This window comes from Saimiri boliviensis, chromosome 15, assembly GCF_048565385.1.
Source record: "Saimiri boliviensis isolate mSaiBol1 chromosome 15, mSaiBol1.pri, whole genome shotgun sequence".
Classification (NCBI taxonomy): Eukaryota; Metazoa; Chordata; class Mammalia; order Primates; family Cebidae; genus Saimiri; species Saimiri boliviensis.
The window spans coordinates 39,672,613-39,699,540 of NC_133463.1; the positions used below are offsets into that span (position 1 = coordinate 39,672,613).

Genomic DNA, 26,928 nt, shown 5'->3' on the forward strand with positions numbered 1-26,928 from the left:
TGAAGATAAAACAAAGATTACTTATATTAACTGCCAAAGAGAATCAGTGCTAATATTTGACAACTCTCATTCTACATATTTTTCTGTGCACTGAGGGAGAAAAATACTTCTCCCTATAGATTTTGTAGAAATGGAGTTTATAGTCATGTTTTATAATCTACTCTGCTCTACTTAAATCTTGTGTATCATTTCAGTGATCAAATGAGTAAATACATGAAGCCCTGAAAACCACAATTCTTTTTTTTACTAGTTTATAGCAAACTCATTTGGTAGCAAAACCTGACCTCAAATGATCAGAGGTTATCAGTAGCTTTTATTTATGCCACTTAATACAAATATTCATACATTAGGGATGGGGACAGTGGACCTGAATATATAATATCACGTGAATAGCAGCTGAGTATCTCACAGTATGGATATCCTCCCCCAGATGTCTGATAGCCAATGTTCTGCCATTATAAAACATTGTCATGAACATAATTTTTCTACAAGGAATATTCTTTTCGTATTTATTCTTAACAGTTAGTTTTGCATTGAAGATAGAGCCGATGCCATGTCAGAAATATTTCTCCCAGGCTGAGGTGGGAAAATCACTTGGGCCCAGGAAGTGAGGGTGCAGTGAACAATGGCTGCACCACTGTACTCCAGTGTAGGCGCCAGAGCCAGACCAAAAGAAAGAAAGATACATTTTTTCCCCAGTTTGTTGTCTGTCTTCAACTTTGTTTAAAGCATCTTTCTTTGGTCTTTCTTTTCATAGTTTTTAATATTAATGAATGTGAATGCAAAAAATGTTTCATGATTTGTGCCTTTGCTTTTGCTTAAAGGTTTTCTGGCTGGGTGTGGTGGCTCACACCTGTAATCCTAGCACTTTGGGAGGCTGAGGTGGGAGGATCGCCTGAGGTCAGGAGTTCAAGACCAGCCTGGCCAACATGGTGAAACCTTATCTTAAAAAAAAAAAAAAAAAAGGTTTTCCTTACTACAAGATTATAAACAATTCACATATATTTCTTCTAGAACTTTGAAGTTTGCTTTTGATATTAAACTCCTGATTCATCTGGAAAGTGCTTTGAGTAGGATATGAAGCAGAAATTGCTGCTCTCTAACAATATCCATTCTCTCCTTTAATAATAGAACACCAGCCAGGTGTGGTGACTCACGCCTGTAATCCTAGCACTTTGGGAGACTGAGGTGGGCAGATCATAAGGTCAGGAGTTAGAGACCAGCCTGACCAACATGGTGAAACCCCATCTCTACTAAAAATATAAAAATTAGCCAGGTGTGGCGGCCCGCATCTATAATCCTATCTACTCAGGAGGCTAAGGCAGGAGAATTGCTTGAACCCAGGAGGCGGAGGTTGCAGTGAGCCAAGACTGCGCTACTGCACTCCAGCCTGGAAGGTAGAGTGAGACTGCATCTCAAAACAAAAAAGAAAACAAAACAAAAAATAAATAATAGAACACCTGAGGTAGAGACTGCACCTCCTAGCTTCTCTGGGCTGGATGTGATCAGGTGGCTAGGATCTGGTGAAGGAGATTGTAAGTAGAAGTGATTTGTCACCCACTTCTGAATCACGCCCCTAAAAAGGAATCCACACACACTCCCTGGTCCCTTTCTTCTCTTCCCACTGGTTGGAGAAGATGAGATCCAGAGCTATGGACAGGGATGGAAGCTGTGACTTGAGAATAGCACAACTGCCCTATCAGTTCTGAACTATTATACTTACCTCTAGACATGCAACATGAAGTGAAATAAACCTCTATTTTCTCAAGGCTACTTTGTCTTTCTGTGTTCATTTCAGCAGTTTGGTCTGTACTCTAATTTACACCGAATATTATCCTAAAACATGCAAGTATGAGTCAATTCAATTCTTGTCCAAATGATCCAAATTCAATTCTTGTCCCGTTTGACAGCTTTTACAACTCCTTCCCCTAATTCACTTATACACATGGGTCTATTTCTGGACTGTTTCCTTGGTTCCACTGGTCATGTCCTAATGCCATACTCTCAATTAAGATAACTTTTAAAATATCCGCTAGTGAGAAATTATTAATTTTTAAATTCTATATCATATCTGACCAACTTTCTAAGCTCTCACTACTTTCTAATAAAATAACTTTCTACATATGTTAAATATATTTAATGATTTTTCCCTTAAAACTTACTAGCCTGAAATTGGAATTGCCATCTTGCTTTAGATTTATTTGCCTTTGCCTAAAAACTTCACCTCTTTAAATGCTACAGATTAATGAAAAGCCCCATCGACATGTAAATAAAATAATAACAGACAAACGCAAGTGAAAATGTATTCTCTACTCCTAACAGATCCAGGAAAAACACTACTAATGCAGACATTTTCCCTCTGGTTTAATAAACCCTCAAGAGGACCTATTTAATATTTAAATCTATTTAAAACCTAACCATTAATAAACATTCAGAATATTTTATAGCCATTAGATCTAGTTATCCTTCAGCACTTGTTAAAAGTCACCATTAAAAAGTAATTTGGCAACTACCAAGGAGATAGATACGTTAAGAAATAGTTTTTATTCTGGGCGCGGTGGCTCACGCCTGTAATCCCAGCACTTTGGGAGGCCGAGGCGGGTGGATCACGAGGTCAAGAGATTGAGACCATCCTGGTCAACATGGTGAAACCCTGTCTCTACTAAAAATACAAAAAAAAAATTAGCTGGGCATGGTGGCGCACACCTGTAGTCCCAGCTACTCGGGAGGCTGAGGCAGGAGAATTGCCTGAACCCAGGAGGCGGAGGTTGCGGTGAGCCAAGATCGCGCCATTGCACTCCAGCCTGGGTAACAAGAGCGAAACTCCGTCTCAAAAAAAAAAAAAAAAAAAGAAATAGTTTTTATTAGTGTTTATAAAACATATCATCTGGGCTTTAATCACTCAAACAACTTATGCCTAATTAATATGTGCCATGGAAACCAGACCAAAGAAACAAGATCCTTGCTGACATCAGTCAGGAATTAAATAGCAAACTATATATAATATAAAGCAAAGTATATACAACATATTATAAGTAATCACAGCAAGATATTAGAGATCAAAGGTAAACAGTGAGATTGCCACAAAGAGAAAAACAGAAGACGATAAGACAAGGCAGGTTTTAGGGAGAAAGCATCATCCTACCACCTATATCAAAGTACCAGCCAATGAAACAAAACTACCCTTTCTTGGGAATTGTGAAAACATGTATTTTCGTTTTTCCAAAGTCATACTCACGCATCATAATCCTGAATGACCAGTCCCACAGACCAGATAGCAGTCAAATACTCATTAACGCCATTGGGGCTGATGTAATGAAGGGAGTCTGGAGACCTTGGGTCACCATTGGAGCCAGTGAAGTCCACTCCCACCTGCCAAATAACAATTGCAGCCCTTACTAAGGAGAAGGCAGGGACACCTGTGCTTGATGTCCAGGAAAACTTAAAGAGACAGGATATGCAAACTTAAAGCATTCATCCTGGAGCCTACTGCCACTTCCTAACAAATGCCTGCCACTGTTTCCACAGACAATTAAACAAGTAAAGCCTAATGTGAAACAACCTGCCGCACCTATTTTCTAGATGGCTTAAATAATAAATTATTATACCCATTATTTAGGCCTAGGAGTTGTCTTTTATAAGTTTGTCTCACTAATGCTTTCTAGTCCTTCAATTACTTCATTATTTAGGCCTAGGAGTTGTCTTTTATAAGTTTGTCTCACTAATGCTTTCTAGTCCTTCAATTACTTCGGGATAACCAATGGTTTGTACACATCTGCTTTCTCTCAGGAGGAAGTCGATCTCATCAACAAAGCTGAGAGCTGCTGAGCCCAGACAACCTGCCTGAGGATGCTGAGGAGACTATGCTAAACAGAATGTAAAAATTTCATCACAAAGTCAGTTTTGCAGTGAAGGAAAAAATAATGCAACATGGAGAAAAAAGTAACCTGTTATAGCCTATGCTGAAAAATTCAGTGTGTTACTTACGGTAAAATTCAGCTGACATCCTCCCATTATATAGTCAAGGAATGTGCATTCTACTGTAATCTAAAAATAAGAGAAAACTGTTAAAATTACAACTCTCTTACTATACAAGGGAGGCGAAAAAGATCTTTGGCATATATTTTCAAAAGTTTGTAAACTGAACAGGACATAATATAAACATGGAAATAACCCCTGCATTCAGGTTTAAGGTACCCCTTCCCCTGTGTGCATAAATCTGTAAGATTTTACTTTATGATAATTATAGCAATGTTAAGATTAAAATATTAACAGCCAAAGATGAAATATACTCACTTTAAGTTTTAAAATATTAGTAATGAATCTAGTATGTTGGATTTAATAACCATAGTAGTAAAGATGTTAAAAAACAAAAACTCGTTCATTCTAAGAAATCTTGGCTTTTCACCTCTATTCATAACATTTCATATTGAAATTATGATGAGGATAAATGCATTGGGTCAGGTCATATCCATCAATGGGCTGAGAAAATACTACGATGCTTTTATTTCCTAAGATAATGAAAAACTTGTCCTTTGCTAACAAGTTGTTAAACCTTGGAAGCAGGTTACTTGAAAGATTTTTTTTTGCTCTTCCCTACTTGATCCTTTTTGCTAAAGGTGACCAGATACTCATGTGATTTTCAACTGCCTGAAATTCAGGTATCTGTTTAATATAAACCATACTAACAGAAGAACTTGAAATATGTTCTCATTATAAGTAGCCAAGGCCAACTGACCTCACACTGTTTCACACTGATAACACCTGAATTCTTGTAGCTTTTTTTCTTTTGCCTCTTTTTCTCATTTATGCATTCGAATTCAACCTATACGGAGAGAAGACAAACTGTTACTTTTTATTAGCAATATTAGAAATGCCAAGGTGAATTTAAATGAATGATTTTTTTTTTTCCTTTAGAATCAAAGTGCCAACTGATAAAGGTCTGTTGCAAAATATAACTCTGAAACAATTACATAATATGTTAAGTATGTGGAATATTTATCAGGTAAATTTCCAACAATTAAGGCACTCCTAAAATTGCATACCTTTCAAAATAGTTCCCCCAAATAAATTTTACCTCTACAGATAATTTCCTTGTAAATATTCCAAGTCATAATCTTTCCACTTAATAATAAAGTAAACAAAATATCACTACTAGCTGATACTAACATAAAGAACAAAAATATGCTGCAAAGAAAAGAAAAGAAAAAGTAACATCATAAAACAAATATATGAAGTCCAACTCTATGGTAAAATATGCAGCAAAGATCTTCTCTTCCCACTGGGAATACGTGTTAGAAATTGATCTAATACCTCCTTTTGCTTTATATTTCCTTCCCCCAAAATACTGATCTTCCTTCCCTCTCCTTCCCTCTTCCTTCCCATATTTAGGGCTTGGCTCAAGTTGTTCTCCTCTATGACTTCTACTACTCTAGTCTTCTCTGATCTCCATCTACCTCTTTAAATTTCTACAACTATATGAAATGTAGTTACATACTCTGTGTTATTCTCTAGTGTCTCATTTAATTTTTTTTCACAGTGATATTATAATCATCTTTAAGTTATACCTTCAAATTCTCACTGTCTTGCCTAATAATAATACAAAAGATATTCAATACTTGATAAGTCACCTCTTCTGGTTAACACAAAGCCACTTATGTACTTCAGACAGTGATTACTAATTTTCCAAGAATCAAACACTAAAAAACAGTGGTATAACAGAATGATGTAAAACAAAATTATGTTAAAGAAATTATTTGATGATTCAGCATCTTGCCAGGGTCTCAGTCACAATCACAAGTATTAATATTTGAGTATTAGAAATTAAAGAGAAAAAGAAAAAAACAACTAAAAAAAAGAAAGAAAATATTGAGTATTAGAGCTACGGAAATTCCACAAACAGAATTCTCATTGAAAAAGGGCTAGATTATTTCACTTATTCATTTATACCTTCAGGCTCAGTAAGTGCTCTTTGGTCCTGCTGAAGCATATGCTTAATGACCCTCAGGCCCAGCTTTCAGTATTTCATAGTCTATTTGAGAGGGCAGGGTCATTCTATTACAGCACTAGATGGGTGCACTCCGGCTAACTGTCCTGCGTTGACTGCTGGATGGAACTGCTGGCCATGGAAACCGATGCCTACTTTTAAAGGTGATATTTCTGTCTCTTCTCTCTGCGAGTAAAGTGTGGTTCCCTCTAGGGATTGCAGGCATTGTGTTTGCCTTGGTGACTCAATACCATGATACAATGGGAAAAAGGTTTGGAATTCTATTCCTAGTGACTGACATTGTGATGATCTTTGCTTTCCTCCATGTAGTTGCAGTCCTCATCTGGCATTAGTAACTGTTATGTGGTGCTCTGCTCAATAAAATTCATACCCCACGTATGAATTGTAAATTAAGTGATTACTAAATATTTCAAAGCATTATGCAATATAGAGTATAAGCATAGTAAACCGTTTGATGCTACAGGAGAAAAAGGAAATACAGTAATAAACACATGGCTGAACTATAAAGAATATGCAAATGCAAAGATGTAACTTACAGGTGAGCTTCTAGAGGCTTCTTTCAGTTTTGTCATGGTGGTTTGAAATGTTCCAATGAGATCATGTGACCCATCATTGTCATAATCATAACACTCCACCTGAAATTAAATATAATAAAAATATATAAAAATCAATATAATTTTATTAAAGAGTACTGGCTGCAATCAATATAGCCTATCGTGAAGTGCCCTTTTAATTAAACTAAATGAAAATGTGTAATATGCAGTCCCTACTTGGGAAAGTAGGAATTAACATCCTAGAGAAGCAATATTGAAACCCTTTCAAATCCTGCGTATCCTTGGAATGGGGATCTGAGACAGAACACAGGCAGATGAAAAACACAAATACTGTTTCAATTCCACATTAAGCAATTTCCAGCTCCTCTATCATGCCTTCTCTAAGTGCTGATAAAGGGCAAAATGGAGTTTTATACCTTCTTTCTCATCCACTTCTTTGCCTTATTACTATGCAATGGCTAAAAGCCAGTGTCTGGAGAAAGAAAGGAAGTCAACATTCTAGGAAGCAAAAAATTATATAATTAAATCCTAGATAATTTAGAATTATGATAAACATATTTCATTAGCTACAATCTGGTGATGCTAGGTTTGTATTAGACATGATGAAGCCAGATTTGCATCATTATGAAGATCACAATTCTTACAATGAAAAGAACAATTCCAGGGTAAGGGTACGTAGTCCATTGAGGAAGTATCTACACTGGGTCATATTTACTCTATTTCCATGTTAGACAGGGTGAGTTCTAGTCTTAGATCTGGTTTTGATTAAATACTGTCTCTCTCTGAAAGAAAGAGAGGTGATAGCATTTGAATTGCATGTAATTTCGTGACAGGTTGACAGAGCAGTCAGAGTACATATTCACCAGAATACTAGAATATTCTTTGCAATGGGAAAAGTTAAGTGGCATGAACTATCAGCAAGCAGAAGTGTTCAAGGGAAGCTGAAAACTGACCATGATTGTGAACATTTAACACCAATTCTTTTTAATAGTACTTTATATCAAAACAGGTCATTTCATTTCTGCCAACATTATGTACAACACTGTGCACATTCTCTAAACAGCCTTATGAGGTAGACAGAGTGGGAATCCTGTTACTATGATGCCCACTTTGCAGAACTAAAACTAAGAGGAATTAAATAAAAAGTCTTAGAAGATGGTATGCCTTGTGTGGTAACCAACACAGGTAAAGTAAAGCTGTGCTAAGGACACTTTGAAATCCTACAGCCTGTACTTTAAAATAAAAGCATTTACTATCAGCCAGTAGAGAGATTCATCTCGCTAACATCCTTCTCAAACTAAATGCTCAGGATTTTATATGTTTACTTGGCAAAGTGACTGTTTTTCCCCTCAGTTCTATGAAATGAATGCTTATCATAACTGGAAGTCTTTTGTTCCTTACTTGTAGTTTCATTATTCTTCAGGAACACTAAAAATCAATCAATCAATTAAAACAGCCAATATAGAGAATTTCAATTTTGAGTAACAGAAAGAGATTTTGTTTCTTTAAGAAAATGCTCTGTAGGCATTTTGGCCACTGACCAAGTCTGACAGTCTGACTCTTGCCCTACTTAGTATCCAATTTTTAAACCAAAAGCCTTTTACATGACTCCTTAATATGCCAAAGGAAAATAAATTTAGGAATTTCCATAATTATTTAGAGGAAGTAATAAGGTAGAAAACAAACTATTTTATTATTTTAATAAGTTCATGATTTTTTAAACAGACATTTTTCAGTCATAGAAAACAGAACTTTATATTTTAGATTTGCATTCAGGGAATACCAGTTTATATCTAAGACAAGATTAAGCTTTGACAAGGCCAAGATTTTATTTAAATAAACATTATGAAGGGCTAAAATTGTTCAGATGTTTAGACTGTTCATATGTTAAAATTTCAGGAAATGTAAAAAATATATTTAAACTAAAAGTTTTGATTACTCACTACAACAAATACAGAGAAAAAGCTCTCTCTTGTCCCCTTTAAGGCAGACATGATATTTATAATGCTGGTATATGTTCAAATATGGTTTGAGGTAAGATGATTTGTGTGATTTAATTTCTCTCTTTTCAAGAATTCAAAGACTAGTGCTATGGGCTGTTTAAACAATGGTATGCATAACAATACATGCACATATACATATGCATATGTATATACGTGAGTATTTAATATATACATGTATTCATATACATTTAATGGATATATAATATACATATATACATGCATATAATATACATAATAAACATGTGCAATAAATGTATACATATATACACATGTGCATATGTATATATGAAAGAGAATGTACACACCACACAATACTACATTCACTAAGGCATTCCCATTTTAGGCAAAGTGGCAGCATGCATGATTATTTCTCATATTTACTTGATCTGACAAAAATAATACATGCTAGAATAACACACTGCAGCAAAGAAACTCCTGAGGATTCTGGCTCTATTCTCTGCTCTAAAACTCTTTACTATTCCTATAAGCAATTTTCTAACAGTAAGAGAATCACAAATGTATGACTTTTTGATATTGCAAAGAAATACAGAACTAAATGAAATAAAGTCAGTGATAATGTAGCAAACCAAGTTGTGTATAGTTAAAAACAAACCAAGAAACTTTCAGGAATGGAAGACATTCATCAGAAAAAGCTCAGAAAATCAGTTTACTTACTATAATAAAATAGCCCTGTAAGCATGCCACTGTGAGCAAAAAAGTTTAAAAAATACTGTATTGTTGTTAACATGTCATTATACACAATCAAATGGTTATGGCTTAGACATTTTTCCCCAGATTTTCTTGCCTTCTGACATCTAATGATGTTCTATTTTTAATATGAAAAGCAAAAGTCTGGATTTGGTATAATGATAAAAAATAATTTTTATAGCTAGTTTTCAACTATTTATTTTGGACCTGGATTTTCACTACTGTTTGAAATACTATGCAAATCATATTTAGATTGATTTTTAAAGTTCTTTACAAACTGGAAGCAATTTCTTATGGATCTCAGAAATGAAGCAGTTTTTTTGGTTTTTGTTGTTGTTGTTTTCTGAGATGGGGTCTCACTCGGTCACCCAGGCTGGAGTGCAGTGTGAAGTAATCTTGGCTCACTGAGACCTCCGCCTCCCAGGCTCAAGTGATCCTCCTACTTCAGCCTCTTGAGTAGCTGGGACCACAGGTGTGTACACCACACTCAGCTACTTTCTGTAGATACAGGATTTCATCATGTTGCCTAGACTGGTTTTGAACTCCTGAGCTCAGGCAATTCACCTTCCTCAGCCTCCCAAAGTGCTGGGATCACAGGCCTGAGTCACCACGCCTGGCAAAAATAGAGCAGGTTTTCAGTAACAATGGGGCACAAAATTTTTACAAAACTTCCACCTTTGCTAATTTAATCTTTGCTTTTCTGCAATGCTGACATTATTAACTCTGTTATAAAAGTGAAGAATCCAGGTGAAATTTCCCACTAATAAGCAAAATAAATAAATAAATAAATAAATAAATAAATAAATATGAAAAAGTTCAATTACCTATCCAAGATCCCTTAGTCAGTTAAAGGACTAAATCAAAACTTGAACTGTGGTCTGACTCCGTATCTTATACTTATTCCATATCAACTTGCCTGCTTTTGTCATATTCATTATCAAAAAAAGAGAAAAACAAATCAAAAAAACCCTTTGATCTACTGATGTCTTAACATAAAAAAGACTTCTATCTGTACTCATGTAAAGATAATAATTCTAGTACAAAAGTATCTTTTATATATATATATATATTTTTTTTTTTCATTCTCAACACCACTCCATGAGTTTTCTTTTATTTAGACTTTCACTCTTTTTTTTTGAAATACCTACGAATAAAAACATTAAAAAAAAATACTGAGACATCTGCTATTTCCTGTTCATATTCCACTTCCCTGTAACTCTAAAACTAAAGCCTTCTAAAACCTTTCAATTAATTACTTATCTCATTCTGAAAATAAAGCAGAAAAATACCATCAATACTCCCCTCCCTCGCTAAGGATAGAAGCAAGCTCTAAGTTCTTAGGGTGACATGTGCTTCTATCTCCAACAGACATACCAACAGCAAATCACATAGTTTGAGGTTCCTATTAGCAGAGCAGAGGAATCTTATTAAAAGGAAAAAATATTAAGCTGGACATTTTATTTTTAAAAATACAGAATAAAATAGAAATTACCCTGTTTGACTAAGCATTAGGTCAACAGATTAGTCAAACATGCCTCCTCCTCAAACTACGTCACTTTCCAGAAGACATTTCTATTTTGGTATTATTCTACACACAAAATTTAACTCTGTAGGTGTCTGTTATATCAATTACTTTCTTTAAATAGTATCTTATATGTTAATTTTATAAAATAGATACACATGTGTATATTTTTGTATGTATTTACATATATATATAATTTCAAATTACCTTAATGGTTTTGTCCATATCTCCATAACACAGGGAGTTAAGAGAGATCTTAAAAGGCCTCCAAACAGGATTCAAGTTGTTTTTAATGACCTATAAAAATGTGGTTTCAAAAAGCTGTTAGAAAAACTTCCAGTTCTTTAACATTTTGCTCCTGCCCTTCTTAGGTTCTTGCTATACTCTCAACATTCATGAACTCAATGTTTTCCACAAAAAACCTAGCTAGAACAATATTATACAACTGTTACATGAGAAATGTAATACATTGTCCAGTTGTGGTACATTCTGAGGAAAGAAGAAAATTATTTTGGAAAATATATCTACTTATTACAAGGAACACTTAGAAACTGCAGAGGATGGCCAGGCGCGGTGGCTCACAACTATAATTCCAGCATTTTGGGAGGCAGAGGTGAGCGGATCACCTGAGGTCAGGAGTTTGAGATCAGCCTGGCCAACACGGTGAAACCATGTCTCTACAAAAAAAATATAAAAATTAGCCAGGTGTGGTAGTGTACGCCTATAATCCCAGCTACTCGGGAAGCTGAAACAGGAAAATTGCTGGAACCCAGAAGGCAGAGGTTGCAGTGAGTGGAGCTCGTGACACTGCACTCCATCATGCGGATACAGCAAGACGATGTCCTTAAAAAAAAAAAAAGGAATTGCAGAGGATTACTGATTTTATTAGCAGCCAAGGTTTCATTGTAGGCCACAAAGATTCAAATATGAAGTAAGAAAAGGTAAATATGGAATAAGAAACTCATTGTGTTGGCACTGAGTTGGAGAAACAAGCCTACACGTATAATTTAAAATTGTAATACTATATATACATACATAATAAACAGACAAACACAAATATACAATTTCTTAGCTGTGTCCACTGAAAAGGGCTCAAAGCAATGATATCCAGCAGCAATGAGCACATTTAGCACTCAGATGTTGGTGTCTAAATGCTAATATGCTGTTGCAGGAATAGGGTTTATTAAGCGACATGGCTCATTCTGGCTCTGGGACAGGGAAAGTACAACGGGAACTGAGAACATCCTCTAACTTAAGAGAATGCTTAAAGACAAACGAGGTCTAAAAGAAAAACCCAGAGCCATTTTAAGGAGCTCTCTCTAGTGAAACTTGGATTAATCTGAGCAGCAAAAATACACTAATGAGTTAAATACAAAGCATACACTGTTATAACAATCCATGAGTTTAAAATGATACTAAAAATAAAAGGAAAGTGAGACAGGAGACGAAAGAGGAATGCCTCTAATATAAGCAAATAGGATAAAATATGCTAATATAAGTAAAAAGGATAAAAGATTTTGAAAAATCACAATTTTACTGCCCATGATACAATAATTGATTAGGCAAGGATCATCGATGGATGCTAAAACCACTGGCTGAAATGCTAGGTAATTCATGCAGTCTCATAGTTTCACACCATGTATCACTTAATCATTACAAATGGGAAAAAATAGGACTTTATATTGTGAGAGCTGGTGGTCCTCAGTTTAACCAAGTATTTAAGCATTACATCATCAATGCTGGGCAGCCTGGCACCATAGGCTCCTGAAAATGTGAAGCAAAGGCACACACATAGTGTTCTTGACAGAAACGTTCGATCTACATCTAGTTCTGAGGAAACAGAAGAATCTAGAATGTTGGGCATTCTGGTCTCGATTTTCAAGAAATTCAATGGCACCAAGGTATAAGGAAGATAGGGAGAAGAGTCCTCTATTGGGAATATAATAGTCAAATGCAAAATATGACCACTGACTGGATTCTGGACAAAACAAAGCAATATAAAATATACATAAAACATGTGGGACTACTGAGGAAATCTGAAGATGAATGGTACACTGAACGATGTTACATTTAGCTATCTTAAATGTTAATTTTCTAAGTATAATTGTATAGAATGCCCCTATTCTTTAAACATATCTGCTGTAGCACTTATTTATTTATTTTGGGGTGGGTCCCACTCTGTCACCCAGGCTGGAGTACACTGGTACAATCTCAGCTCACTGTAACCTCCGCCTCCTGGGTTCAAGCAATTCTTGTGCCTCAGCCTCCTGAGTAGCTGGGACTACAGGAACATGGCACCACGCCTAATTTTTGTATTTTTACTAGAGATGGGGTTTCACCATGTTGGCCTGAGCTCCTGACCTCAAGTGATCCACCTGCCTCGACTTTCCAAAGCGCTGGGATTACAGGTGTGAACCAGCACACTTGGCCTGCTGCAGCAGTTAAAGGTTAAGAGTTACGATGTCTGCAGCTCCATTAGGATGATTCTGCAAAAGGAAAATATATGTGTGCATAAGTGTGTGTGTGTGTGTGTGTGTGTGTGTGTGTGTGTGTGAGAGAGAGAGAGAGAGAGAGAGAGAGAGAGAGGGACAGAGACAGAGAGAGGCAAAGAAAGACCACAAGTGCGTGGGGGTGTGTCCATTTGATGAATCTAGGTGAGGGGTGCAGAGGAATACATTTAGTGTTATTTATATGGCTTAAAATTTTTCAAAATAAAAATCATAAAGTATGGTAGCAGCTCCTCAATGAAAGAAAAACACGTGAACGTGGTGATCTTGTGACTCGGCTATATGTAAGTCCAAACTCAGATAGGTATTTTTATAAATATAAACATTTTAAAATTCAGATTATGATAATTCCAAAGAACACCTCCACTCTGCTTTTCAAATTCAAATATTCACCTCTGTCCGATGAACCATTAGCCAGTTTCCATCGGATGTCTGCTTGTGGAATTCCAGGTATGGATCTGACTTTCCAAAAAGATCCTACATTTAAAACAAACAATAAAAAACATTTATTCTCCTCTGAACCCATGAAACCATGTGTGACCACACTTTATACATGTTGGCAACCACCTGAAGTCTAACTCTATAGTGCTGGTAGTAAATACACATCCCATCACCTTTCTCACTAACTTATAAACTTACCGAAGTCTACTAGGGAGAATTATCAAAGCACTTGTAATAAATGCTTATAATCCTGTATATCATATCCTTACTTCTCAAAAACATGACAGTTTTAAAATACTGTGGTCAAATGTACCATAAGATGTTTTTGGCTTGTTTTTACCTTTAACCATTTTCATTCACCTATCACTGAGTAGTTTTATATAAATGATATCACAAACATTAGTCACATCAACTCAATGGAGGCAGGGCAGTTATCAGCAAGAAAATGGATTCAGAGGAGTTAATGATTTTCCCAAGATCACATATCCAACTTACTGATGGATGCAGGCCTTACCTTCGTATCTCAACCTTCTATGTCCAAAACTCCTTCACCAATACCACACATTTTTTTACATACACAAATGACTGGAGGTAGATAAGTGGAACCACATAATAGAAACACTTCAAGGGCACATCTTTTATTTCCTCTGTAACTCACCACAGAACTTCTATACGATGCTCATGGACACTGTGCTCAAAAATACTCTTATCATGATCCTTAATACATACACATTCACACAGATACAGAGAGATAAAATTCTGGAAAAATGTAGGAATCACTCACAGAGGTTAAACTCAGGTGGTAAGACTATGGATGATTTTTTTCTCATTTTCATATATCTTCATTTTGAAATTTGCATATTCCTTAACATATATGACTTGTTATTTTTGAAAATGAAAGAACACTTATTAATCCCACAGGAATACATGCAGATACATCCCTACGCTGAAGATTTCTTTAGTCCCGAATTAACCACAGTATTAAATTAAGAACTAAAATAATTTTCTCTCTTAAACACCAAGTTTAATGTCAAGCAAATAAAATATTTGATAGTCAAAAATATAAACACAAAGACTATGTGTTTAAGCTTATCTCTAAGAAGAATCTTAAGTGAATGAAATAAACCTCTCCATGTCCCATTTTATAAACCTAAATAGCAACAACATAACAGAGAGAAGTGTACTTTTCAAAAACACACTAATATGCCCTGTGTGACTTATCTTAAAAATAATCCTATGGAAAATGCAGAATATCCTTGTCATCATTTTGAAGGCCAAAAAACAGTACTTGTTTGAAGGTTCATTAAGTTGTCAGTATTAGAACTAAAACAAGAATTAAACTGCCTGGCTCTGATCTCCAGGATATATTAAGCAAAAGAAGCAAGGTAGAGCAAAGTGTACATCTAGTACGCTACGCTTATGCAAGGGCTGGGGGTAGGGAATATAAATACAAATATATACATACACACATATATATGAACACATAGATGAGTATACATATACACACATACACATACACATACACACACACACACACAAATCCTTAGGTAGTTAAGAAACTGAATGATTAAATTATAAAAAATATAAAACATAACTTTTTTTTTTTTTGATATGGAGTCTCGCTGTCACCCAGGCTGGAGTGCAGTGGCACGACCTTGGCTCACAGCAACCTCCGCCTCCGGGGTTCAAGCAATTCTCCTGACTCAGTCTTCAGAGTAGCTGGGATTACAGGCATGTGCCACCACACCTGGCTAATTTTTGTATTTTTAGTGGAGATGGAGTTTCACCATGTTGGTCAGGCTGGTCTCGAACTCCTGACCTTGTGATCCGCTTGCCTCAGCCTCCCAAAGTGCTGGGATTACAGGCGTGAGCCACCACACCTGGCCAAAACACAACTTTTTAAAAATTATTATCTACGTGAAGGAAAAGGGGAAACAAGGTAGACAGGGAGAGAAGGTAAATTTCTTAAACACCTTGTTTTGTAGATTTTAGAGACATGTAATCTTTTACATGATTATAAAACAAAATTAAAATGTTTTTTTAAAAAGCAATCCCTAAATATCAAAAGCAAAATGAAACTAGTGTCAGCATAACCACACGAAAGAATCATTTCTCTAAATCATAATGTGACTATATAACAAAAGCGGAATATATACACCTTGAATACAAAAAGAACTTCAAAGAAAGTGCAAACTGTTTCCAGTAAAAACAGTGTTAATAATAATATTGCTATTTTTTCTAAAACTAATATATATTATATGAAACAAAACAAATAAGCAGTTATGTTAATATCTTTAGCAATCAAGAGAAATGAGGTATCAATATAAAATTCTGTAATCCTATGCATTTTTGTTGTTGTTGTTTTTTGTTTTTTGAGATGTCACCCATGGTGGAGTGCAGTGGTAAGATCTGGGCTCACTGTAACCTCCCCCTCCTGGGTTCAAGCAATTCTTATGCCTCAGCCTCTGGAGTAGTTGGGACTACAGGTGTGTGCTACCATGCCCAGCTAATTTTTGTATTCTTAGTAGAGACAGGATTTACCATGTTCACCAGGCTGATCTTGAAATCCTGACCTCAAGTGATCTACCCGCCTCCTAGAGTGCTGGGATTACAGGTGTGAGCCACCATGCCTAGCTAGTAATTGTATATTTGAATTGGAAATAGTTGTGTAATTCTACATTTAGCTTTTCTTAAAAAAAAAAAAAAAAAAAAAAAAAGTATTTTCTGTATCTGTCCACTGAAAAGCCCTAGAAACCATGAATGATAATAACATACAACAGTGAGTACCCCTCGCACTGGACTGTGGTCTCTAAATAACAATTCCACCAAAATGAAGTAAGATTCCTTTTAATTTGCCAGTCTGAGGCAGAAACTAGATTTAAAAAGCCTGGAACATGACTTATTAAAGACAAAAAGAACTTCAAAAAGAAGTTCTTTGAAGCTCTTCTCATTCCACAGAGCAAATAAACTATCCAAAGACTCCTGGAGTTGTGCCAAATGGTCTCATGAACAAACTTAAAGGGGTTCTCTCAGGCCAAAGCTGGAATAATTTAGGCACGTACGAAAAGCAATCCATCGCAGTTATTAATATTTAAATCTATTACTTTACAGCAATTCTAAAACAGAACAAACAAAAAAACTTCACTGTCACATTTAGGGGATGCTAGGGAACCAACTTATAATTTTGAAAAATGGTAAATATGGAAGAAAACTCAAATATTTTAACTTGCCTTTCCTATATAAACTGTATGACAAAGTAAATAAATACCTAATGTGGAGAAGTTTATCTCTATACAAACATTCTTGCTAAGAAGCAAAAGCAATGATAGAGTAACAATATCGCTATTTTACAAGCTCTTAATAATAAAACCAGGTAGTTACCATCAATGATCACAAACATCCCCAAAACACACAAGTTAGTGTGAGCCTCCTGATGGAATTGCATGCCACCAGTGATGAAATTGTCTTGCTAACAATTAACAATACCAGCTGATTATACTTCTAGATTCAATTGCCAGTTTACAGAAATCAAAAAACAAAAGTAGAGAAAGAAATATGTTAAATGACACCATAGGATTTAATTAGCCATCTGTAGAATATGAAAAATTCTTTTTAAAAAAAATTTTTTTTTATTTTAATTTTTTTTTTTTAAATTTAAAGATGGGGTTTCACCATGATGGCCAGGCTGGTCTTGAACTCCTGACCTCAGGTGATCCACCCACCTCCGCCTCCCAAAGTGCTAGGATTACAGGTGTGAGCCACTGCGCCCAGCCAAAAAAATTTTTTTTAAAGACGGAGTCTTGTTATTATAGTGCACTACAGCCTTGAACTCCCAGGATCAAGCCATCTTCCTGCCTCAGCCTCCTGAGGAACTGGGACTACAGGTGCACATCACCTGTGCCCAACTTCAATGTGGAAACTTCTGCAGGACAAACAAATCAGTTTTCTCCATTGAATAAATTCCATGAATGGATGGAAGAATAGATAGAAAAGAAAGAAGGGCGGGAAGAAGGAGAGAAAGAAGCAAAAGGAAGGAAGAAATGTGCAGATTTATAAAGATTTAAGAAACACTTTAAACAATGTAATCACTTAAAGTGTCTTCAGAGATACATCAACATATTCATGGACGAAATGATACGAAGTCTGGGAGGAGAGAAAGTAGATAAGGGTACAGATTAAACAAAATTGGCCCTGAGTTATAATTGTGGAAGATGGGTAATAGGAACATGAAATTTTTTTTAAATAGTCTTCTATTTTTGAATATATTTAATTTTTTTCCACAATTAAAAAAAAGTCCCCAGCCTATAGTCTAAAATGTTTTCTTTATGTTTTGTTTTGTTTTTTTTCTTGAGACAGACACAGGTGAGAATGTGTGATTGCTGCTAACTGCAGTCTTGACGTCCCGTGCTCAAGTAATCCTCCCAACTCACATGAAACTGCAGGCACATGCCACCATGCCCAGGTAATTTTTGTATTTTTTGTAGAGATGAGGTTTTGCCATGTTACCCAGGCTGGTCTCAAACTTCTGAGCTCAAGTGATCTGCCCACCTTGGCCTCCCAAAGTGCTGGATTACAGGCATGAGCCACCTTATGCCTGATTACATGGCATGAGGTGGCTCTAGATGAAAGAGCCACATCTAGATGAAAGAGGTGAAGAGAAATGGGTTCTGCTTAAACACGTATATACACACATGCAAAATTTGGAAGTAACTAGTATCCTATGTGATGTTCAGAAGATGGAGTTCATGATATTAACTGCATTTTTATTTTCTCAAAAAAAAAAAAGAAGGCAAAACATGACATCCTTGTTGAAGTCTGCACAGTCTACCCACCTTATTATCCAGTTTTCTGGCTGCCATTTCAAACAAGACCACTCTATTATCTTTTATTTCTTCAGCTGAAATCTATGAGTAGACAAGGTAAGTGAAAGAAATATGTTTTAGGAATTCTGATATACTCAAGCACTGATTTATTCTGTTACCTAATATAAAGCCTACACTAATACAAATGAATTCTAAAATGTTTCATAAGAAAATGGTATAATTAAGAAGGATCTACCATTATTTCTTTTATGTGTATGAAATAAAGATTTTTCCAAAAATGCCCAGGTCTGCATTTAGCAATGTCTTTTGAAATGTGGTTGCCCAAGCTGGATCTTCCCCATTCAAGGGAAACGTCAAAACCCCAGAGATTGAGAATATCCTCTGCAAAACACTGGCTAAAGTTCCCTAAACTCTGAGAAGCATGAATAAATCATACCTAGAACACTCTGTAAATTGAAATGATCAGATCAATGTTTTTCATCCAATGTAACTGAAAGACTCATTCTACTTAAAAATAAGTATCAGTCTCTCATGCTCTACAGCAAGGATGCTAACTACTTACAATGTTCTCTTTCCCACAAAAATCAACACCCCTGAACATTCTTATGCCTTTGGAAATCTAAACTAGAGCCAATCAGCTGCTCAGAGAAATGTATTTGATAATTACAATAACCTTGAAACATAGCTCTCTCAGGGAGCTACCCTTACATTCTCAGAGGGAGCTAAAGTTAAAATACTATCACTCCAGGCAGCAGTTATCTGTAGAGACACTCTAGAAGATAAGGTTTACAGGCTTGGCATTATATAATTGGAAACGTGAAATGCAATAAAGCATATATTCATTTGCCCGGAGCCAGTAGTCAGCAATGAAAAGCCTAGGTAGGAGGATAGGCAGCAGAGAACAAGCACAATAAACGATGGTTAAGAGTTTATAGGTTCAATGGCCATATCATAATATAATACCCCTCTGGAATAAAATCCACTAGGAAAAATTTCTGTCACGTTGAGAGGACTGTTTCCCCAGTAGAGAACCAAATTGATCCAGATTATTAAGCAGTTTCTAACATAAGAATTGACACTTCCACAGAGGAGGGGCAGGTATCACCCAGGTGCACTTGACCTATATGGGCAACTTAAAAAACTGAAAGAAGGGACGACCACACCGTATGTTTCTCCTTGTTTGCATAATACATTTCCCAACTGTGATCACTACAAGACAAGGGTGGATAGAATGCGACATTCAAGATTGAGTGACAAAGCATGGCTGTAGAATATTTGTCTAGTATGCACAGTTTTGGCATGCCCTGTTATGCCAAATCTTCTGAGACAAAAGACAGATATCTTATGTTTACCGTAATGCTCCCATTTCCTGCAGGTTTGCCATTTTTCAGCATCAGTGGTCGAGTTAGCTTCTTACTGGAAACAATCTGTTAGAATTAGAAAGGGATACTAAGAGTCATTTTCCTTCATCCTATGAATTTTTGAATGAAAATAGTTTCAGCAAAAAAGACTGAGTACGAAGTTCACTTAAAGTCATTAGAAATAGAAGCATGAGCCCGGCTCGGTGGCTCACGCCTGTAATCCCAACACTTGGAGAGGCCAGCAGATCACAAGGTCAGGAGTTCGAGACCAGCCTGACCAATGAGGTGAAACCCCGCCTCTACTAAAAATAACAAAAATTAGCTGGGTGTGGTGGTGTATGCCTGTAGTCCCAGCTACTTAGGAGGCTGATTGAGGAGAATTGCTTGAACCTGGGAGGCAGAGGTTGCAGTGAGCCAAGATTGCTCCTCTGTACTCCTGTACTCCAGCGTGGGCGCCAGAGCGAGACACCGTCTCAATAAAAAAAAAAAAGGAAAAGAAATAGAAACATTAAGTTGGTTTTTTAAAGATTTAGAGATTGTGACATTTTAAATTCATCAACATATTTAAAACCCACTGGGAAAAACTTCCCAATTCGACCCTGGCAGATAATGATCTCCCTATCCACTAGTTTCTTAACCTCCTGTGTATGTCAAAGTTTAAATTGTTCCTTGTAATGGAAAAAGAGGACTGGATTCTCATTGCTTAAATAAATCACTTAGCTGAAACCTTCTAGGTAAAAGGTGGGCTTCAGAATACTCAATAAATGAGATTCAAGGCCAGGTGCAGTGGCTCACACCTATAATCCCAGCCTTTGGGAGGCTGGGATGGGAGGACTGCTTGAGCCCACAAGTTCAAGACTAGCCTCAGCAACATGGCAAAACCTGTCTCTACAAAAACAGACAAAAATTAGCCAGGTGCAGAGGCATGTGCCTATACCCCCAGCTACTTAGGAGGCTGAGATGGGAGGATCACTTGAATCTGAGAGGTCAAGGCTGCAGTGAGCTGTGATCAAGCCACTGCACTCCAGCCTGGGTGACTGAGTGAGATCCTGTCTCAAAAAAAAAAAAAAAAAAAAAAAAAAAGGATTCAATTTTTCTATTGACACACCAACTTCAATATTTAACTCCCATAAGAGGTCATATTGCTTGAAGGAATATAGCATACCTAGGTTCTTTCAAATAGATATACCTCTGATATATCTCACAAATTCATAGAAATTTTAGCTACCCTGGGATTTTTCCCCCAAAAAAGGAATACTTCCTTATTTTTTTCTTTGATATTATTTAAGTTTTAAGAAACTAATCAGTTTCATATTGTTTTTGAGATACAGAAAATACCATAATCTCCAAACAATTCAACCCTGAAAAATAAACTTATAAAAGACATATGGAATTGACAAATGTCACATATTAAAACAAAATTACTCCTCCCTCCTAAAACCTTCTTCAGTCTTTATAATCTCTCCTTATGAATCATATTAACCTAGGAGCAAAATGGTGAGCCATGAGACATGTCCCTACCCTGACCAAACTTGTCATATACTGGGAAGACAGATTCTTAAACAACTATTAAAAAGTATGGTGAGATGTACTAGACAGTACAAGTGAGCTCAGAAAAGGGTTCCAAACTAATATAGAGGGTCTGAGAAGGTTTATGGGGGAATAAGGTTGAGAAAGAGCAAGCCAGGTAAAGGGGGTACTGTTGGGGCACTGGGAGTCAGGAGGTACCAGTCTCACTAGTTAGAACATCAGAGAAGTTGCTGTTATCTTGATAGCACTTATGACTTGAACATAATGAAACCATAGAGAACTCTGCGGCAGCTAAAGTGGAGGTATTTTACTGAAATGCCTCATGAAGCATCCCTTACTCAAAAGAATTAATAGCCTTTTCCAGAAATATAGTTACTGCCCATACAAAATATAAGATGAATTCCACAATGTTCAAGCCAATCATGTTAATATATAAACTGTCATTAAAGGGATTAAATGCTTTTCAACTTTAAAAATTAAATGATGCTTACCAAAAACACCCAATTCATTGATTAAAATTTAGACAAAAGAGTACAGTGGCTATTTACACTTACTTGTCCAAGGGTGCATTCGCATTCTCCTAAGAAGTCATCGTCACTCAGCTCAATAGTTTTGTTGTCGATGTCATAAACCCCAAATTTCAATTTCTGAACCACTTCAAAGTAGTAATCAATAATAAATGTCTTGGAAAATTGAGGATTCAAGCAATTCTTAATTCTTTCTGTGCGTTCAACCTACAGCCATCCCCAGAAACAAAAAAGTTTCTTCAGATTAAAGGTGCACTTGGATTTTCACATACACATGCATTAAATATAAACACAGGCATGACAACTAAAGGAAGTTTCTATATGTGTATGAAAAATTCTACAATCAAGGACAAACTTTCACAAAAAACTCCATTAACAGATGGGATAGTATTATTTTTAACATTAAAAAAGAAAAAACCTCTTCAGATTATTAAAAGGGTAGTTCAGATTACTTCTTAGCTAAAGTATTTAACATTACCTCATACCACTGTTGACCACTTGTATTCAAAAATAACACACATAAAGGGTCTGACTTTGACCCTATATCTTTATCCAAAAGATTGGCACAGGAAATATTCAGCTCCACCTTCGTGACACACTGGGCAGCCATGTCTTAAGCTCTGAGAAAATCAATACAAAGAGAAAGTAAGTAAAATGATGTCTTTAAGAAGCACACTCATTCCTAACAAAAATAGGTGAATTCTTAAAACCAGCTGTCACAATAGGCTTATAGAGTAGACTTGCTAGAATCATACTGTTGTGTGTACCTCCTCGGGATGTGGGCCTCTATTAATTCATTCCAATAATATTGCCTCCATCGGATTCTCTTGCTAGGATAAAATTAACTTACTGAATGACAGTAAAATGCAGCCTTTAGGATGGCCAATAAGACATACTAATCTTCTTGGCCAGGCTCAGTGACTCACACCTGTAATCTGTAATCCTAACACTTTGGAAGGCTGAAGCAGGAGGGTGGCTAGAACTTAGGAATTTGAGACCATCCTGGGCAATATATCAAGACCTTGTCTCTACCAAAAATAAAAAAAATTAGCCAAGCGTGGTGGCGTGTGCCTCTAATCCCAGCTACTAGGAAGGCTAAGGCAAGAGGATCGCTTGAACCCAAGAGATTGAGCCTGTAGTGAGCTATAATTGTGCCACTGCACTCCAGCCTGGGCAACAGAGACTCTGTCTGGAAAAAACACAAATAAACAAAAAAACTAATCTTTTTTTCACCTTACTATAAATTTTATCATTCAGAAAAACTCCAAGTATGATCCTTCATTTAAAGGTACACATAGCATTATGCTACAAAACAGATTGTCAACCTTACTTTTATTTTTGTTTATTTAACAAGACGCTGAGTAGGATATTTTCTGTTTTCAAAGATTTTTTTAGCTAAAACCAAAAGCCCCCAAAGCTCCCTTTTCCCTCCACTCTACCCCCAGCTCCCAATATTTTGCAGCAGTGGTTATCAATATTGGCTGCTTCCTGGAATCATCTGGGGGAGCTTTCAAAGCTACTGATACCAGAGTTCCTCTTAAAGAGATTTTAACTGGGTTAGGGTACAACTTGGACATCAGCTCTTAGACGATTTTAACATGTAGGCAAGGTTGGCAAGCCTACTGTTCTACAGAGAGAAGGTGTGGCCTATCTTCCCTTATGACTTGCTAAGAAATACCAGGGGTTAGCTTAACTTCCACAGACCCGTCGTTCCCCAGTCTCCAACCAATATATGAAAAAGACTGGGGATAGGGTGGACCTCATGTTGGGGGCTGCACTTAAGAAGGAATACAGTATTTCGGGCGAGCTGCCTTCATACTTGAACCCAGGGAATGAAGGTGGCTGCAGATGTTACCAAGAAGAGGAACCAGGCATTCCATTTCCCATCTGGATGTCCACTTAGCCAGTGGAGGTTGATGGTGCTAGGGCAGTTCCTGCAGGAGGGAAGGTACATACTACCCTAGAGTACTGGCAGACATCCTTACAATAGGAAGTATTTAATGCCCCTTGCCCTTCACTTTGAGATTTAGCTGAAGTTCTAGGACCACAGAAACAAATCTACCCATTATCTTGTTATATTTAAATATGGCAGTAGGATTCTTGTGCTGTATAGAATGCCTAAGCAAATCTGAAATAACAAAGACTACCATTAGAAGTGCCCTTTGTAATGTCAAAAAACAACTACTGTCTTATGAAAAAAAAATTTTTTTTTTTGAGATGAGGTTACATTCTTGTTATCCAGGCTGTAGTGCAATGGTGTGATCTTGGCTCACCACAACCTACCCCTCCTGAGTTCAAGTGATTCTCCTGCCTCAGCCTCCCGAGTAGCTGGGATTACAGGCATGCATCATCACACCTGGCTAATTTTTTTGTATCTTTAGTAGAGACAGGGTTTCTCCATGTTGGTCAGGCTGGTCTCGAACTCCCAACCTCAAGTAATTCGCCCACCTTGGCCTCCCAAACTGCTGGGATTACAGGTGTAAGCCAGTGTGCTAGGCCTAAAAAGTTTTGATAATTCTAATAACCTCTAAAAACAGTAGCAGCCATCAACATATGTCAAAAATCAATACCAAGATTCCTAAATAGAGACTGAGAAAAATGAAGTAGGTTGCATAGTCTTAGAAGTAGCTAGAAATTTTGTTTAAAAACAAAGCTGGCTGGGCATAGTAGCTCACACCTGTAACCCCGGCATTTCAGGAGGCCAAGGCGGGCAGATCACTTGAGGTTTGGAGTTCAAGACAAGCCTGGTCAACATGGTGAAACCTCATCTCTACTAAAATACAAAAATTAGTGGGGTGTGGTAGCATGAGCCTGTGGTTCCAGCTTCTTGAGAGGCTGAGGTAGGAGGATTGCTTGAGACTGGAAGGCAGAGTTTGCAGTAAACCAAGATCATGCCACTGTAGTACAACCTCGGTGACACAGTGAGACCTCATCTCAAAAATAAATAAATAAATAAATAAATATATCTTCTATGTATAATATACATTTTATATATTTTCATATATTATATATTTATATACATAAGATATACATATTTAAACAGTGCCTAGTATACAGTAAGTGTTCACATTTTATCATTATTATTTTATCACTACCTCCCTCTAGAGTCTGATCCTCTCTTATCTATCCCATATTTCATTTTTTTTAATTATTCCATTCCACGATGATATCCTGATTATTCTAATCCATACTAAGTTGTTCCTTTCAATTTCTGTTGCACTAATAGTAACCGATCACTGCAGTACAGGAACAAGATCAAATGTGGGGTAATGCACACCTGGGTTGAACCCTGCATCTGGCACTTGCTATGTGACCATGTATAAGTAACTTCAACTTCCTGAGCCTAGGTTTCCTCACCACTAAAAATGGAGATACTGCAAGCAAACTTGTAAATCTGGCATGTGCCAGGCATCCTGTTTTTTGTATCTGACACAGAATCTATAAAATAAATGTTAGTTGTATGATTTTTTTTTTTGCATAAGGTAGTTTAGAGTCTTGTACATTGTATGTCAGCAGTACCAAGCATAAAGCAGTGTCCTGTAGATGAACACAGAATAAGCAATGATTGCTAAAGCTCCCAAAAAACAACATGTAGAGGATTCTCTACCAGCCAGCAGAAAAGTCTTCAATTTCCAAGGATGGGGAGAATTCAACAGAGAATGAAATGTGAAGTCAGTCTCACAGCAAAGAGACAAGCATATCAGAAGAGCATTATTGTTTTCCCTAAAAATGCTTATACAAAAGCTACAAAAACAAGATGCCAGGCACAGCTGATTATTTAACAAACTGTTGACAGTTACACTACTGCATTGCTGCCAGGAAACAAATTTCCTCTATTAGCAGCATTCCCCTCTGAAAATGACTCTGACTGTGGCCTCAATTTTATCCTGAAACCCATTATGGCTGAATGGCAAATGGAAGAAATTACATAAACACTAGGGTCTGGAATCTTGCTAACACTAATATTCATGAAGATGCTCTTTTCATTTCCTTTTAATGTAATTATCCACTACATGATACACATGAGTGCAATAGCATACTTTATACACAAATTATAATGGGAACTGCGCATAGTGGCTCATGCCTGTAATCCCAGCACTTTGGGAGGTCGAGGCAGTAGGATCGCATAAGCCTAGGAGTTCAAGACCAGCCTGAGCAACAGAGACCTCATCTCTACAAAAAAAATTTAGGCCGGGTGCAATGGCTCACACCTGTAATCTCAGCACTTTGGGAAGCTGAAGCAGGTGGATCACCTCAGGTCAGAAGTTTGAGACAAGCCTGGCCAACATGGTGAAATCCCGTCTCAACCAAAAATACATAAATTAGCCGGGTGTGGTGGCACATGCCTGTAGTCCCAGCTACCTGGGAGGCTGAGGCAGGAGAATCACTTGAAACTGGGAGGTGGAGGTTTCAGTGAGCCGAGATCGTGCCACTGCACTCCAGCCTCGGTGACAGAGCAAAACTCAGTCTCAAAAAAAAAAAAAAATTTAGCCAGCCAGGGTAGTAGCTAAGGCACGAGGCTCACTGAAGCCCAGGAGTTCAAGGCTGCGGTAAGCTATGCACTGCAGCCTGGTGACAGAGCAAGACCCTGTCTCAAAACAAACAAGCAAACAAACAAAATATATAATGAGAAAATAAAACAAATGTTTCATACTCTTTTAGCATGAAAGATTTGGCTGGGATAAGTGACCTGGCAAAGAATGAATGAGCAACTAAAGAATAATTCTATGTAGTATTTTACTCCCTAAAGAGCAGGATGATAGAAAACACAAATAATACCTAGGATTCCCCACTGTACAGATTATTTATTGAACAATAATTTGATCCAAACGCCTCTTCTGAAATGCAAAGAATCCCTAGAAATATCAAACATACCAAATATTCTTCCAGTTACCCTGATGTTCTGAATCAATATTATAACAGAGATAAACCTAAAGAACTGAGA

The 26,928-nt window shown here is 36.7% G+C and overlaps 1 protein-coding gene across 1 annotated transcript in view; it reads right to left on the bottom strand.

Moving 5' to 3' along the window:
• CPNE3 (copine 3) overlaps positions 1-26,928 on the bottom strand; it is a 51,083-nt gene that overhangs the window by 10,906 nt on the left and 13,249 nt on the right. Inside the window, exons 2-11 of the mRNA XM_039464793.2 lie at positions 22,462-22,603; positions 22,011-22,190; positions 19,918-19,992; positions 18,575-18,646; positions 13,695-13,778; positions 11,002-11,091; positions 6,544-6,642; positions 4,739-4,825; positions 3,988-4,047; positions 3,239-3,372 (exon numbers count right to left, since the gene is read on the bottom strand). Of these exons, the coding sequence (XP_039320727.1) occupies positions 3,239-3,372; positions 3,988-4,047; positions 4,739-4,825; positions 6,544-6,642; positions 11,002-11,091; positions 13,695-13,778; positions 18,575-18,646; positions 19,918-19,992; positions 22,011-22,190; positions 22,462-22,593 (1,013 nt within the window). The 5' untranslated portion in view covers positions 22,594-22,603. The remainder of the gene's footprint in view (positions 1-3,238; positions 3,373-3,987; positions 4,048-4,738; positions 4,826-6,543; positions 6,643-11,001; positions 11,092-13,694; positions 13,779-18,574; positions 18,647-19,917; positions 19,993-22,010; positions 22,191-22,461; positions 22,604-26,928) is intronic.